General features: G+C 44.3%; 1 protein-coding gene across 1 annotated transcript; it reads right to left on the bottom strand.

Moving 5' to 3' along the window:
* Window positions 1-1,328: 1,328 nt before the first annotated feature.
* On the bottom strand, window positions 1,329-11,993 carry tnfsf10 (TNF superfamily member 10). The gene is made up of 6 exons (XM_084326542.1): window positions 11,740-11,993; window positions 10,136-10,264; window positions 7,258-7,303; window positions 6,687-6,806; window positions 6,085-6,323; window positions 1,329-5,238 (listed from the first exon to the last, which is right to left on the bottom strand). Exons 1-6 carry the CDS (start codon window positions 11,851-11,853, stop codon window positions 5,029-5,031), a joined length of 858 nt encoding a protein of 285 aa, XP_084182668.1. The 5' UTR covers window positions 11,854-11,993; the 3' UTR covers window positions 1,329-5,028.
* Between the last annotated feature and the right edge of the window lie 1,640 nt (window positions 11,994-13,633).

Below are 13,633 nucleotides of genomic sequence, written 5' to 3'. Positions count from 1 at the left end.
GTAGTGGATGCAAAGCTATTAGCTTATTTACTTATTTATTGGCTTTGTTTTGGAGGTGAGTAACCCTTTGCCTGCATTTTGTTGTGTGGTTTAAAACCCTATGTGTTGTGACCCCGTTTTCTGCACGTCTAAAGCTTCTCTGTTCACCCAGAATTCTGACCATGGGACTCGGTAAGAAAGCTAATAGCTTTGCATCTACTATACTACTGGCAAGTATTTCATCCAAAAATCCAAACTGTGTTACAAGTGTCCGCCAGTTCCATCAAACGCACCCTGTGGAGGCCCTAGCCCTCCGTTTCAATCCCTTTAACATGCAATACCCAGTAAGCTCCAGCAGGTGGTAGACTGTCCTTGAAAATGACTAAGGTCTTTATGCATAAAGGTGGCAGATCTTGCTGATCTTGGGATTTGTGGTCGGGTCATATGACCATACAATTGATCTAGTTCAACTTATATAGTTTTACAGTGGGTCTACAACTCTTGACAGAGGGTTAACACTACAGTCATATTTCTGGCCTCGGGACGTAAACCCAAATAAACTTGGCGTAGTTTATGTTATAATGAATGTAACCTTGGTGAGAAGGAATTCAGCCAAACAAGAAATGGCTTGACAGAAATGTGTTGTCTACCAGAAAGGATATCAAGGATTTGGGTTTTAATAATTTTTTTTCCCTTCGTTATTTCTGGATGTTCTGAATACACCTCTGACATACCAAGAATCTCAGACGACATTTTTTTTTTAAATTGTTATTACTAAGAACAACATGGCCAAGAGGAGAGACTTAGTGATTCTGAACGATACAATATTCCTTTTGAATAGCCTGAGCGGTGATCAGCAGGGGGTCTCTTTAAAGGAACACGCCAACATTTTGGGAAATTAGCTTATCGTCTTCTCCAGAGTCGGACAAGAAGATAGATACCAGTTTCCTCTGTGTCTTCAGTTGAAAGCTATCTGGCTGCACGTTAGCCTAGCTTAGCACAATGAATGGAAGCGGACAGTGACTGTTAGCCTAGGCATTGTCCAACTAACACCTCTCCCGAAGGCTACCCGTCACTGTCCGCTTCCATTCATTGTGCTAAGCTAGGCTAACATGCAGCCAGATAGCTTTCTACTGAATGCACAGAGAGGAAACTGGTATCTATCTTCTTGTTTCTCTCTGGAGAAGATGGTAAGCTAATTTCCCCAAATGTTGGCGTGTTCCTTTAATGGAACCTGCCATTAGCCCTACTTTGATTTAGTTACAGTACATTTGTCTTGGCTGCTTTCCTTTCAGTGGCACTGCTGTGCTGCAACCTAACTGTTCTTCGCCTGAGAAATCACCTATTGGTCCTTTCACAGTGTCTTTATTTCACATATTTACAGACAAATTGTTGCTTATATTTACATTCACATGGAGTTTCAATTTGGTTTGATTGGCACACACACTCACAGCTAAACACAAATGTTCAAAATAAAAATTAACAGTCTAATAAGGATACCTCAAATTACCTCATTAGTGGCCTTGCAGGTCAATGTGTTCCGAAGACTCGACAAAAAAGCGTGATTATGTGAATCCATGTGGAGACGGCAAGAATGTTTGGATTCACGATTCACAACGCTTAAAAACACCTGTGGACAATTGTGTGGTGCAGTTTAGCGTTGCGATCGGCAAAGGCGCACGCAGAGTCCACCCCACGTCGTATTCACTCAACTCCACATAGTTCTGTCAATACATTCACATTACAGACGCAGTCCATCTCTAATAAGAAAAATGTCCACTACAGTTCTTCTTTGGTCCTTCTGAAAGCATTCTCTGGCAGTGAGGAGTGAGACTTAAGTGCCGAAGTACATCCTCTGATAGGCCTACTCTGTTGGATCACAACTAAGGCTAAAACCAAAAACATATGCACATTCATATTAACAGAGACAATAGAACAAGAACAATGGGCCTTGTCTCGACTTCCCATATTTACATTTACAAATGCCACAGTAAAGAACGGCCATTGAAAGAGGAGTCAAATTGCGGATAAAATATAACGGTTCAGCGAGGCGGGGAAAGGATCACTAGAACGCACGGGACAGTTCAACGCTGCGTTCATTTATGGTTTGGAAGTGGGAAATGCATCACTTCTGACCCACGTGCATTCAAGCTACAAAGTCGTAAAAAACATGGACGCTCACACTAAACCTTGCTTAGTTGTACTGGCATGCTGGTTGGTCTGAAAGCCTACTAAGTTGAAAATCTAAAATGTGTTAAATTCATACAATCTTGGGCGGCCGGGTAGCGCAGCGGACTAAGCGTCTGTCTACCACCACGGAGGCAGTGGGATCGAATCCAGCTGTGGTGCTTCCGGGTTGGCCGACCGTCCATACTAACACAATTGGCAGTGTTAGCGGGTGGGAAACCCGGCGAGGGTGGGTCCTGGTCGTTGTAAACAGCGACTCCTACAGTTCGGTCGGGGCGCCTGCACAGCAAGGGAAGGATCTAGGAGAGGTAGTGTGACCTTCCACACATTACACTCTCCCAGTGAGAGTCCGCGCTGCCAGGTGAAAAGAAGCGGTGGGCTGGGTACATGTGTCGGAGGAAGCATGTGATAGTCTCCGCCCTCCCAGACCGACGGTAGGGGGTAGAGTGCGCAACGACCAGGAAGGGGATTGGGAATTGGCATAACGACTAACATTGGGGATGGGAGAACAATCGGAAAAAGAAGGTGGGAAAAGATAATAAAAAAAAATATTCATACAATCTTGTACAAACTATATTGCTTCTCAACATATACAATGTGGGTGGCCACGTTGAAATGACATCAAATGACTGGGGGTTGAGAACTCTTTTGAGTTGCTTATTCGTTTTTTCCAAGTAGGAAGTTGGAATGTCCGACCTCCCAAGTTGTAATCGAACGTAGCATAAGCCTTTATTTATGATGCACGACTAACGTTTCAATGCCAATGCGTCTAGACGGGGCACTCCTGACTGATGAGGCTGCAACAGCATTGAAACATCCAAATACCAGAAATAAAAGGCTAAATGGCCTGTGTTCTCCAGTGATCCTTTTTGTGATCCTTTCCCGTCTTGCTGAGCCATGTCTACCTCCCGAGAGACACCGGACCGCCTGTTTTACAATGATTATCAATCACTTGTCATGTGCTGATAGTTTGAGATCATTATCAATCTGCTGAGTTCATGCGTGTGTAACGGGTGTAAAACTCACTCCCCAGAGGCATCCAAACTGAGCGCTTAGGAGGGAATTCCTTTCTTGGCGCAACGGTTTGTGATGTCGCCCGCAGTGCGGACGCCTGGGGTTCGACTCCCACTCAAGGCATGGTCGAATTCGTGGCAGGGGCGAGTTGCCTCTGTTACACTGGTGCCGTGACCCGGATGCCTTGGGTGGTGTGAGTTTAGGGGGGGTGAGTGTAACGGGTGTAAAACTCACTCCCCAGAGGCATCCAAACTGAGCGCTTAGGAGGGAATTCCTTTCTTGGCGCAACGGTTTGTGATGTCGCCCGCAGTGCGGACGCCTGGGGTTCGACTCCCACTCAAGGCATGGTCGAATTCGTGGCAGGGGCGAGTTGCCTCTGTTACACGTGTATCTTCAAGGAGGGGCCGTTTGCACAAAGCACCTCAAGTTAAGATTTTCCTTAAAATCGGAGTTAGTGTTTCCTTCAAATAAAATCGGTTGCACAAAGCACCCTTAAGTATTTAAGATTTTCTCCTTATCTTATACTTAAGTGGTCCCTTAAAGGGCCGATAATGGCACGGGAGGTAGAGTGGTCGTCTGGTATTCAGAAGGTTCCTGGTTCAATTCCCGCTCCTCCCAGGCAGCGTGTCGAAGTGTCCTTGAGCAAGACACTTAACCCCGAATTGCTCCCGATGTGCAGATTGGCACCTTGCATGGTTGCCTCTGCCATTGGTGTGTGAATGTGAGGAACAGAAATTGTTAAGCGCTTTGGATAAAACGTGGCATTTACCATTTAAAGTTAGTTAAACCATTGTGCAAAAGACCTTAGCAACCAAAGTAAGGAAAAAAACCTCTAACTCGACATTAACTGCAACTTGGCCGAGTTTATGGTGATACATGAAGAGAATGAGCGCATGATCCCAAGAAGAGTGAATAGACTTCTTCACAAGACCTCTTGAATACATTTTTGTGGCAATTTCCTCTCACATTCTTTGTTTTTTGTTTGCTGTAATTTGCGGATCATATTTACTTCTCTGTATGTGTTTTCTAGCTTTTCTTTCCTTCTGCCATTTTTACTGTTTACGATGGTCACAACAAGCACACGGAGCTGGGCGCTCACACGAGCAGTCTCCATGGAAACTAGGAATTCTTCTGCTGTAAATGCCTTAACGTCTTTCCTTCTAACTAAGGAAACCATTTAAGCGATTCTGTGTAACACTCTTGAGTAAGACCCTCAGCTAAGGAGACATTAAACCTTTAAGTGTCATACTTAACCCTTTCACTGCCACACGACAGAAGGTTAACCCTTTACCAGAAGGTTAACCCTTTACCGCGGAGCTAATGATGCTAATGATGGGAGCATCGCCGTCAGTTGTGTGATAGTAAAGGGCTAACCTTCTGTATTGTCACAGTGAAAGGGTTAACCGGCTGTCGTGTGGCAGTGAAAGGGAGAAAACTGAAGGCGTTTTGTGCAACCGGCCCCTGGTCATCGAGCCGTCACCGGGAGGTCTGAGCGTCCTGTGCCCACGCCGCCCAGACCACCGGAGGGCAGAAGATAACCATCATGACAAGAGCAGGACGACACCAGATAACCGCTCGTCCTTTGATGTCCAGGCCAGTTCAGTGCCTAGAACATGATATGTACATCTTTATACACACACACACACACACACACACGCAGACTCACAAATGAACTAATGGTGTGTCCAGGGCTCTACCTCTCACACACACACACACACACGTAGACTCACAAATTAACTAATGGTGTGTCCAGGGCTCTACCTCACACACACACACACACACAGTGTTTATCAGTGCACACACACACACAGACGCACAGCTCGTGCCCCCCTCCTCTGCAGCGGGTCTCTAGCTGATGAGAAAGGCTCCAAAGAAGCTGCTCCTCTCGTCCATGTCCACGGCGGAGGCGTTGCTGACGGTGACGAACAGGCGGTCGCCGGCGGTGAGAGGGAACAGCCCTCCTTGGTGGGCGGAGTGCAGGGAGAACTGGGACCCCCGGGACCAGCAGGAGGTGCGGCTCGTCTTCATCAGCAGTATGGGCACCGGGTAGGAGCTCACCTGGACAGAGAAGGGCGGCGGTGGAGGAGAATGGTTTAGGATATAATATAAAAGGATGAAATGTGATCCACACATGGTGGAAAATGGTGTTTGGCCCCACCCAGGATACCTAAAAAGGCATAATGTGTGTCAAAACATAATGATAAAGCATGACAAAACAATACAAAGAGTAGACGATACATTTCATGTCCAAGGTGGCAGTGTGAGGTATCATCTTCTAGGACAATTGTTTCTCCAGCAGGGGGCCAGGTAGGTCGCAGAATGTGTCGACTGTTGCATGAGCTAAGTAACCTAACATCCTTATCCAAGTGAAAGTTAATTTGTGAGCTGAATATACTGTACAAGTAATGCTATATTATTTCCCACTAACACATTTTGGCTAAATTGAACATTTTGCCCCCATCCCACATCCCACCAGGCCCCCTGCTGGTGATCCATAGTTTGAAAACCCCTGATCTCTGAATCCTTTCTAGGTTGCTTTTCCTTGGGGCCATTTGTTTCCCCAAACTAATGATACGTCATTCTCACAGGGAGAGGGTTGAAAAATGTCTGCCACATAATGCCCAAAGGAGGGCGCCTGAAAGCACAGAATTTGATCCTTATATAGTAACTAAGAACATGGTTGTTTTTGCTGCCCTAGTGGTTGATATCTTCACCCTGCTGCACACACTCCGCCCCCAATCTGTGATGTCAGAGTACCCCGAGACAGACTTTGAAAGTACCTCCAAAGAGGTGCTATGACATCACCAATCGGGGTGGGAGACAGCGAGGGAGTTCAAGGGACGGGGGGAGGTTCAGGACGGAGGGACAAATGAACCAAGACGAGATGAAAGAGCGAAACCTCACCTTCTTATAAACGTACTGCAGTAGGGGCTTTCCTCCCTCCTCCCTCTCCTCCCCCTCCTCCCCCTCTTCCTCCAGGGAGTGGGTGTGTCTGAAGTAGGTCTGGGCGTAGATGTAGTACAGGCCCGGGCGAGGCACCACTAGCTCCCCGTCCACCAACTGGACGTCCTGGAGGAAGGCCAACCCCTTCTGACCCTCCCACCACGAGATCTTCTGACCCTGCACCCGACGCCCGGGGGAAACTGGAAGCGAGGACACACACACACACACACACACAAACACACACACATGAACATACATACAGATGTTACCATTGCAACAGAGAAGAGTCTCGAAGCAGCAAAATAGAATGCAGGTCTTTAACTCTTTCATGTCATGATTATCATGTACAGGAAGTGTCCAATATTCCTTGGAATGTCCGCAGTAAACATGTACACACAGGTGGTGCACATCTGAACCCAAACACAAGCACATGTGAAGCACATTCCTGAGCCTGTGATGATGATAGGGTAGTTGATACACACAGGGACCCTGCCAATTGTAGACGGGTCAACATTTCTATTTTTATATTTTTGGTTTTGTTCGTTTTCTGTAGTAGGACTCACCTCCACCCTCCCGCTCTGCTTTGGGTACGAAGCTGCCGGTAACATGCGCTGCAACTTTGGGGCGAGATGAAGGCATGTCTTCTTCCATCACCAGTGAGGGCAACACCCGGACCACCTCATCTGAGTGGGGAGGGGACAGTTCGGGTTTCAATTAATTTAATTGTTTGCACATCAGTGGAGGTATTTATTTATTTACTTTTACTGCTAATTGAAAACCTATTTTTCCACAGCTATTGTGGAGCAATAGTAAACTTATTCCAAAGCCCCCCCATAACGAAGACACAGCACACTCACAACGTGTCGGATTGAACCTCATTATAGAAATAATTTTCCTAGCGATATAATCCAAAAATCAGTTACAAAACAGTTGAAGATGTGACAGTGAAAAGACCTAATGGATGTTTATGTAAATGAGCGCACAGGTCACAGGCTGCTGGGCACGGCACAGTGGTTTGAGTGGTTTTGGCAATTAGCATAGTTTGCGTGGCGTCTCTCTCGACGAGACCATTATGCATCATGTATATGTGTGTATTTCTATACTGATAATAAACCTGTATTGTGGCGTTCTCACCTCTGACTGCGGAGGACATCTCCCTCTCGTAGCGCTGAGACAGAGACTGGAGAGGGAAGGAAATCGACGGTAAGTTCTTTTGGAATCTGTTATTTTACCACTCCGTAAAGTTTTCGACGGCCACTAACTAACCAGTGACGTCAGCATTGGGATGTTCAGTTCTCAGAAGTCTAATCTCGTGATTGCACACCTGAAAGGGTTAACCTGGAGAAACATCTTACCCAGAAGGAAGTATGAACAGCGGAAGAGCTACATGAGATTGGGAGATTATAAGGTTTTGTGTGCGTGCGCGAGTGCGTGTGTGTGCGTGTGTGTGTGCGTGCGTGCGTGCGTGTGTGTGTGTGTGTGCGTGCGTGTGTGTGTTTCTGAGCGGGCCAGGTGAGTGCATTCCTGTGCTGATTAAACCACACACAGGATCACATCACATTGGCTGCTATGAAGGACCCCATTGTGTGCTTTTGGAGTGTAAAATTGTCCCCAGACAGCGATTTGAGATCAGTTTTGCATTTTTCTGTCAGTGGTTGGGGTTCGGGATTAGGAACACAGTTAGCTGACAGTGGATCAGTAATAATTATACCTCTGTCAGGCCTGGGTACTAGTCACCCTCAAGAAGACGGATACTGTCTCGACTGGTGAGTGTGTGCATGTGCGCACGCGCGTGTGTGTGTAGTGTGCGATTTGCCGGGGGGGTGGGGGGGGATGGGATTTCCCTACCTCTGCTATTGACGTCTCTACCTCTGGTCATTCATTCTTATCACTGGTATGATTTATCCCCCTCCTGGTATCTATAATAGACTATCATTCATTCTTGCATTGAATTAAATACAGATTTCTCAAAACCGCCAGCAGCGTCTCTCCCTGCTTGCTAATGCCTCCTTTCTCCAAGAAGATTTTATAGGATTTTAATATTTTAGACGAAAGTGCACTTTTTTATACCGACAGAATCTATTTATTTATCTATTTATTTATTTATTGGACTGACAGATCAAGAGTGTAGGGATCCCGTTCTGGCAGTGTCATGTCTTTTATGCTTTGAAGTGTCATGTATGTCTCTTGTCCCTGTTTTGTCCTGTTTTTTCTTGAATGTATGTATAGAAATGCAGCTGTTTTGCCATAGCATGCCTTAAATTGCCCCTTGCGGGACTAATAAAGTTTTTTGAATCAAATTGAATTGAAGCTACTGCAAGCTGTGTTTTTTGGGCAGCACTTTCAGTTCCACTGGCCTCTGCAGCTGAAGATGCGCTCTGACCGGTGTGTGTGGGAACGGACCTGAGAATTTGATGCAGCGTTTATCCCGCAAGATTCAAGTCAAAGCTCATTTCTCTCCGACATGCCGAGAGTTTTATCTACATCCTCTTCGTCTCTTTTAAGTCTCGAGTCCCCAGTGTTCGAGTCTGAGTCTGAGTCACCAAAGAAGAGCCAGAGTCGAGTCCGAGTCGAGTCCCCAATACCCTAGTCCGAGTCCAAGTCATCAAGGTTGAGTCCACTCCACTCTGGCAGTCAAAGAGCTGACATACAAATAAAAAAAAAGGTCTACATTAAACATAAATGACACCGCGGTCACCGTTTCAAAGGGAGTTTATTTACTTTGTGACACAATAGCCAAACAAATGCACTAGCCATCAATATCTTATGCCAAATGATTATAGGGCCTATTACAATTATTTTTCTTTTTATCAATTAACAAGTCCGAGTCTGCACCTTCCGAGTCCGAATGCAGTCAGTGCTCAAGTCCAAGTCGAGTCACGAGTCCTGAAAATCAGTCCAGAACTTGAGTACTGCTAGGCAGCGCAGTCCAGCAAGAAATATAAATTCCTCAAAAGGCCTATGTGGCGCACTGCACTCTCCATGGTGCTGAAACCTTTGTCTCAGATTTATGTTTCGGGAGCAGTAAGCACCCAGTAACAACTATGAAGACTAGGGATGTTCGATATTGGCTTTTTTACCGATATCCGATATACCGATATTGTCCAACTCTTAATTTCCGATACCGATATCAACCGATACCGATATATGCAGGGTTTCCCCCCCCAAAAAACTGAATCATTTCACGTAATTATACATTACATATCTCTTGTCATGGAATTAACACAACATTATGCATACTTTTGACAATAAATAAAATAAGAATTTGTTCTTACTTGCTTGCCTGGGTAAATACATTTTATTTTTTTTATTCTCTTAAAAAAAATTAAAAAAAACGATACAGATAATTTTCGATATTACATTTGAATGCCAATATCGGTAGGCCGATAATATCGGACATCCCTAATGAAGCCATAATTTCTTTCAGCTTACAATTTCTGTTCTTAAGTGTTTCTGCTGCTAATTAGCCTACTGTGATTTTAAGAAAATAGTTAATTAATCTAAATTATTATATTTAAATCAAATGCTTTATACATTATAATGTATGAAGTATGACGTGCTGTCCTGCATTTGATCACGCTGCAAGATGGGAGCAGCAAACCATTGCATTATATTTTGGGAAGAATCCGTTTGAAAGGAAAAACAGCCTGTTGAGAATATGTTCATTTATTAATCTCTTTCTCAAGTCCTTGAGGACAAATCCCCCCATTTAGAAACATTTTAACAAACAACTAACAAACTAAACAGAACATGCTTTTCTGTTGCATCGTATGAAATGTGTGAGTTGTATATGGATAATATATAATATCTTTTTATGACCTACATCATCTTTTTTAAATGACAAATCGCAGAGAAATGGAACAGTGAGATGCAGGTTTGAAAAAGGCTTCAGTGTGCTACGTGCTAGTGGTGGTGAGGTCAAGACTAGGCGTTCAGAAATGAAGATAAATGGACAGAATATCCCCTTGAATGCAGCAGCAACACTGTGTGTCGTCTGTGCGCCATGTTGTACCTTCTCGATGAGCAGGTGGAGCTGCTGAGTGACCTGCCAGCAGGGGTCCCCTCGGCCCTCAGCGTGGGGCCCCCTCAGATCAGCGCGTGTCAGACAGGAGACGCTGCTCCTGGCAAATGTCTCCTTCATCTACAGACAAAATGGGAGGACGGTCATGCAGATTATTACCAACACCAATCAATGTGCCACTTTATTTGATGATTTGAAAAGCAGGTTTTGTGGTTGGTCTGCAGGCTGCCTTTGTATATAAGAATTTGTTCTTAATTGCTTGCCTGGATAAATAAAGGTTAAATAAAAAAATAAAAATAAAAGAGATAGATAGGAGATAGATAGATAGATAGATAGATAGATAGATAGATAGATAGATAGATAGATAGATAGATAGATAGATAGATAGATAGATAGATAGATAGATAGATAGTTTCAGTTTTCATTTCCCCGCACTGTACTGTAGGCTAATGGGTAACATGCATTGGGTGAATGATTAATATCCATAAACACAGGCATTATAAAGCCAGAGGAGGCCACAGAGTTTACTCAGAACTGGACTGTTGTACACTATAGCTGCAACGACACCAAAGCAAAACAGACTCAAACAATGTGTTGAGGAATTAATAAGAGAAGTCCACTGGTAGGTCAGCAGCAAATCAATACATTGATAATCAGGCAATGTATTATCTATCTGTGTTTATGGATGATCTGTCATGACGTCAATATGTATTAGGAATAATAACCCATTGAGATTAACCATCTCGTTTTGAAGGGGGTCCTCAAAACCTGTGTTATCTGGATATCAACCATTAATAATAATAATAATAATAATAATAATAATAATAATAATAATAATAATAATAATAATAATCTTCAGTTATATTATATAACTGAAGATTATTATTATTATTATTATTATTATTATTATTATTATTATTATTATTATTATTATTATTATTATTATTATTATATAGCACCTTTCATACACGGAGTGCAACTCACAGTGCTTAGCAGAGACACGTCTTCTTTAAGCAAGTCAAGAAGAAAAATACAGTCAAGAAAAAACTAAAATACCATAAGGTCCATAAACTCAAAATAAATAATAAATGCATGCATGCATGCAACACTCCCAGACGTACCCCACGCGAAGGTAAGGAAAAACTCACTAAAACCTAACAATAGGGGAAAATGCACCATTAGTATTACTTACCCATTCGCCTATATACAGTGCGGGGGGGAATGAAACGCATAAAAAGGTGCAATCCAACTATTTACTGGCAGGGCTGTAACTTCCTTATATTCTGCTGCACTGTGTGCAACGAATCGTCCCTGCACTGCCCTGCAGAATCATGATGGTACAAAACGCGGTCTGGACTTTCTAAATAATACCAAGTGATGTTAAAGTTAACAACTTATTAATAATCGAAGGTCGTTTGCATTGCAAATCCAAGTCTCATAGTTTTGTCGGTTGCATTCAAAGAAGACACAACAACTCTTTCTCCCGGCCGCGCACACCAGTAATAGTGCGCAAATTGCGCAGCGCAATACAATGGGCACCGTCCATTCTCCATCCAGTGAGTCCCGATCCCGAGGAGGCACAGACAGTTCCTTACCGAGCTGAGGACGTTGGTGAAGTAGAGCACGGTGACGGTGACCACCACGGTCTGGAGCAGCACCGCCACGAGCACCAGGAGCCCGAGGTGCGGCACGCTGCCCGAGCCCGTCATGACGACACCAGACCACCGCCGCGGCGCGTCCCGTGGTCCGGTCCAGCTCCTCCGGTCTCCTCCAGAACGCAGCAGAACAATAGCCGAGAGGAACAGTGATCGAACCCCTCTCTCTCTCCCCTGCAGGACTGTGAGCCTAGAGTTCGGAGCCCCGCACGGAGAGGGAGGAGGGCGGGGCCACCTTGAAGAACAAGAAACTTTTTTTTTTTTTTTTTTTTTTTAACTCTCCTTGAGAGATTATTGTTTCGTTTACACACACTGAAAAAACACTGATAGTAGTCTTTAGTTATTGTCTGGGTACTACACCCATATCGTGGCTGTTGATCACTGACTTGAAGATTAACGTGACGCCCACTCTTGTGAATAGGCCTCTAACTAAAAGTCATGTTATTATCAGTCTATTGTTCGACTCTACACAGCAGTGAGCCTATAAATGGGTCCTAGTTCTGTCTGTTGGCCTATTCGGTATCTGGAACATCTGGCCTCAATCTGCGTTGTGCGCGCGCGTGTCCCCCATGGGAGTCTCTCGTGCTTATTAGGTTTCACTCCAGTGTTCTGTATGCGTGTGTGTGCGTGTGTGTGTGTGTGTTAAAGAGGCATGGGGAGGGGGGCATATCAGCACAATTATTTTAGAACATCAGTATTGGTAATGTTTGGTGCTGTGGTCGGCTGATAGGCTTATATGGCCAGTATGTGTGTGTGTACTGTAGGCTATGGCAAGGCCAAGATCACCAGTGATCATTATCATTCCATGACTCTCACACACTCCTGCTTGAGGAGCCTCAGCCTATTGATGTTGGTGACCCCATGACCTTTTTTTCTAGCGCCACCATCAGACCAAACGTTACGTTTTCAAATCACTGTATCACTAACCGTTTTCATTCAAACCTTTTCAAATTCGCGGTGCACATTCATGACCCCTAGAGGAAGAAGCCTGTTGATGTTGGTGACCCCCATGCCCTTTTCTCTAGTGCCACCATCAGGCCAAACATTCAATATTCAAATTGGTGTATTCTGTTAGTTATGTACAGTGGCGTTTTTACATGTAAAATGTTGGTGGGGCAATGGATAGGAGTGGACCCCCCACCAAAACCATTGCCCCAAAAAGCGGACGTTTTTAGTGTAAAAAAAACCACCTTATTTATTGCATTCTGACGATTTCTTTTGCACTTTGTTATGGATTAAATTAACTGCTATTATAGAGCTCAACGCCACTGAAGGCCTCACTCAAGCACACATAGACAACTTTGACAACCACATTGTCTATTCTATGACAACCACATTATGACAACAACCTTGTCTTTAACTCATTGACCGCCGGGAATTAGTCTGGGCCCCGTTCTAGCACTGCCACGCTTTAAAAGATAGGAGTGCGTCACCTTGTTTGTAGAGCTATAACTATAATCTATATTATAGCTATGGATACACTACTATGGCCCATTTGACGTCACCTATCTATCGTTCAATATGTGAAAAAGAATTAATTTCTTCATCCATACATTCCCGTGTGGTGAATATAAGTATGGTTATAGCGTGGTCTGGGGTCATTCCCGAAGGGCTGAGTAATAGCCTTATATGTCAATTCTACTATAAACTTTGCCGTTTCTTGCCCTGTACACGCTATTATTCCAAAATCAAATCTATATCATAGGTATTATGTTTCATCATGAATGCATGAAGGGGGGGGGGTAGTTTTTTGATGCTTTGATCGTCATTAGCGGCGTACGTTGTGGAGTAACGTTACACACACATGTTGCGATCGGGGTGAAGACATGGTTGG

The sequence above is a fragment of the Notolepis coatsorum genome (genome assembly GCF_963971535.1).
Source record: "Notolepis coatsorum genome assembly, chromosome: 12".
Taxonomy (NCBI): Eukaryota; Metazoa; Chordata; class Actinopteri; order Aulopiformes; family Paralepididae; genus Notolepis; species Notolepis coatsorum.
Note: the sequence above shows the minus strand (reverse complement) of the source record. Positions and strands in the feature narration are given on the sequence as shown.

Bases quoted from the DNA above. Each gene is read 5' to 3' on its own strand.
- tnfsf10 (XM_084326542.1), bottom strand. From the start codon at position 11,853: ATGACGGGCTCGGGCAGCGTGCCGCACCTCGGGCTCCTGGTGCTCGTG. The intron at 6,324-6,686 runs GTGAGTCCTACT...CCTCGCTTCCAG, and splicing joins AGCAGAGCGGGAGGGTGGAG to TTTCCCCCGGGCGTCGGGTG. The intron at 5,239-6,084 runs GTGAGGTTTCGC...TTCTCTGTCCAG, and splicing joins TGCAGTACGTTTATAAGAAG to GTGAGCTCCTACCCGGTGCC.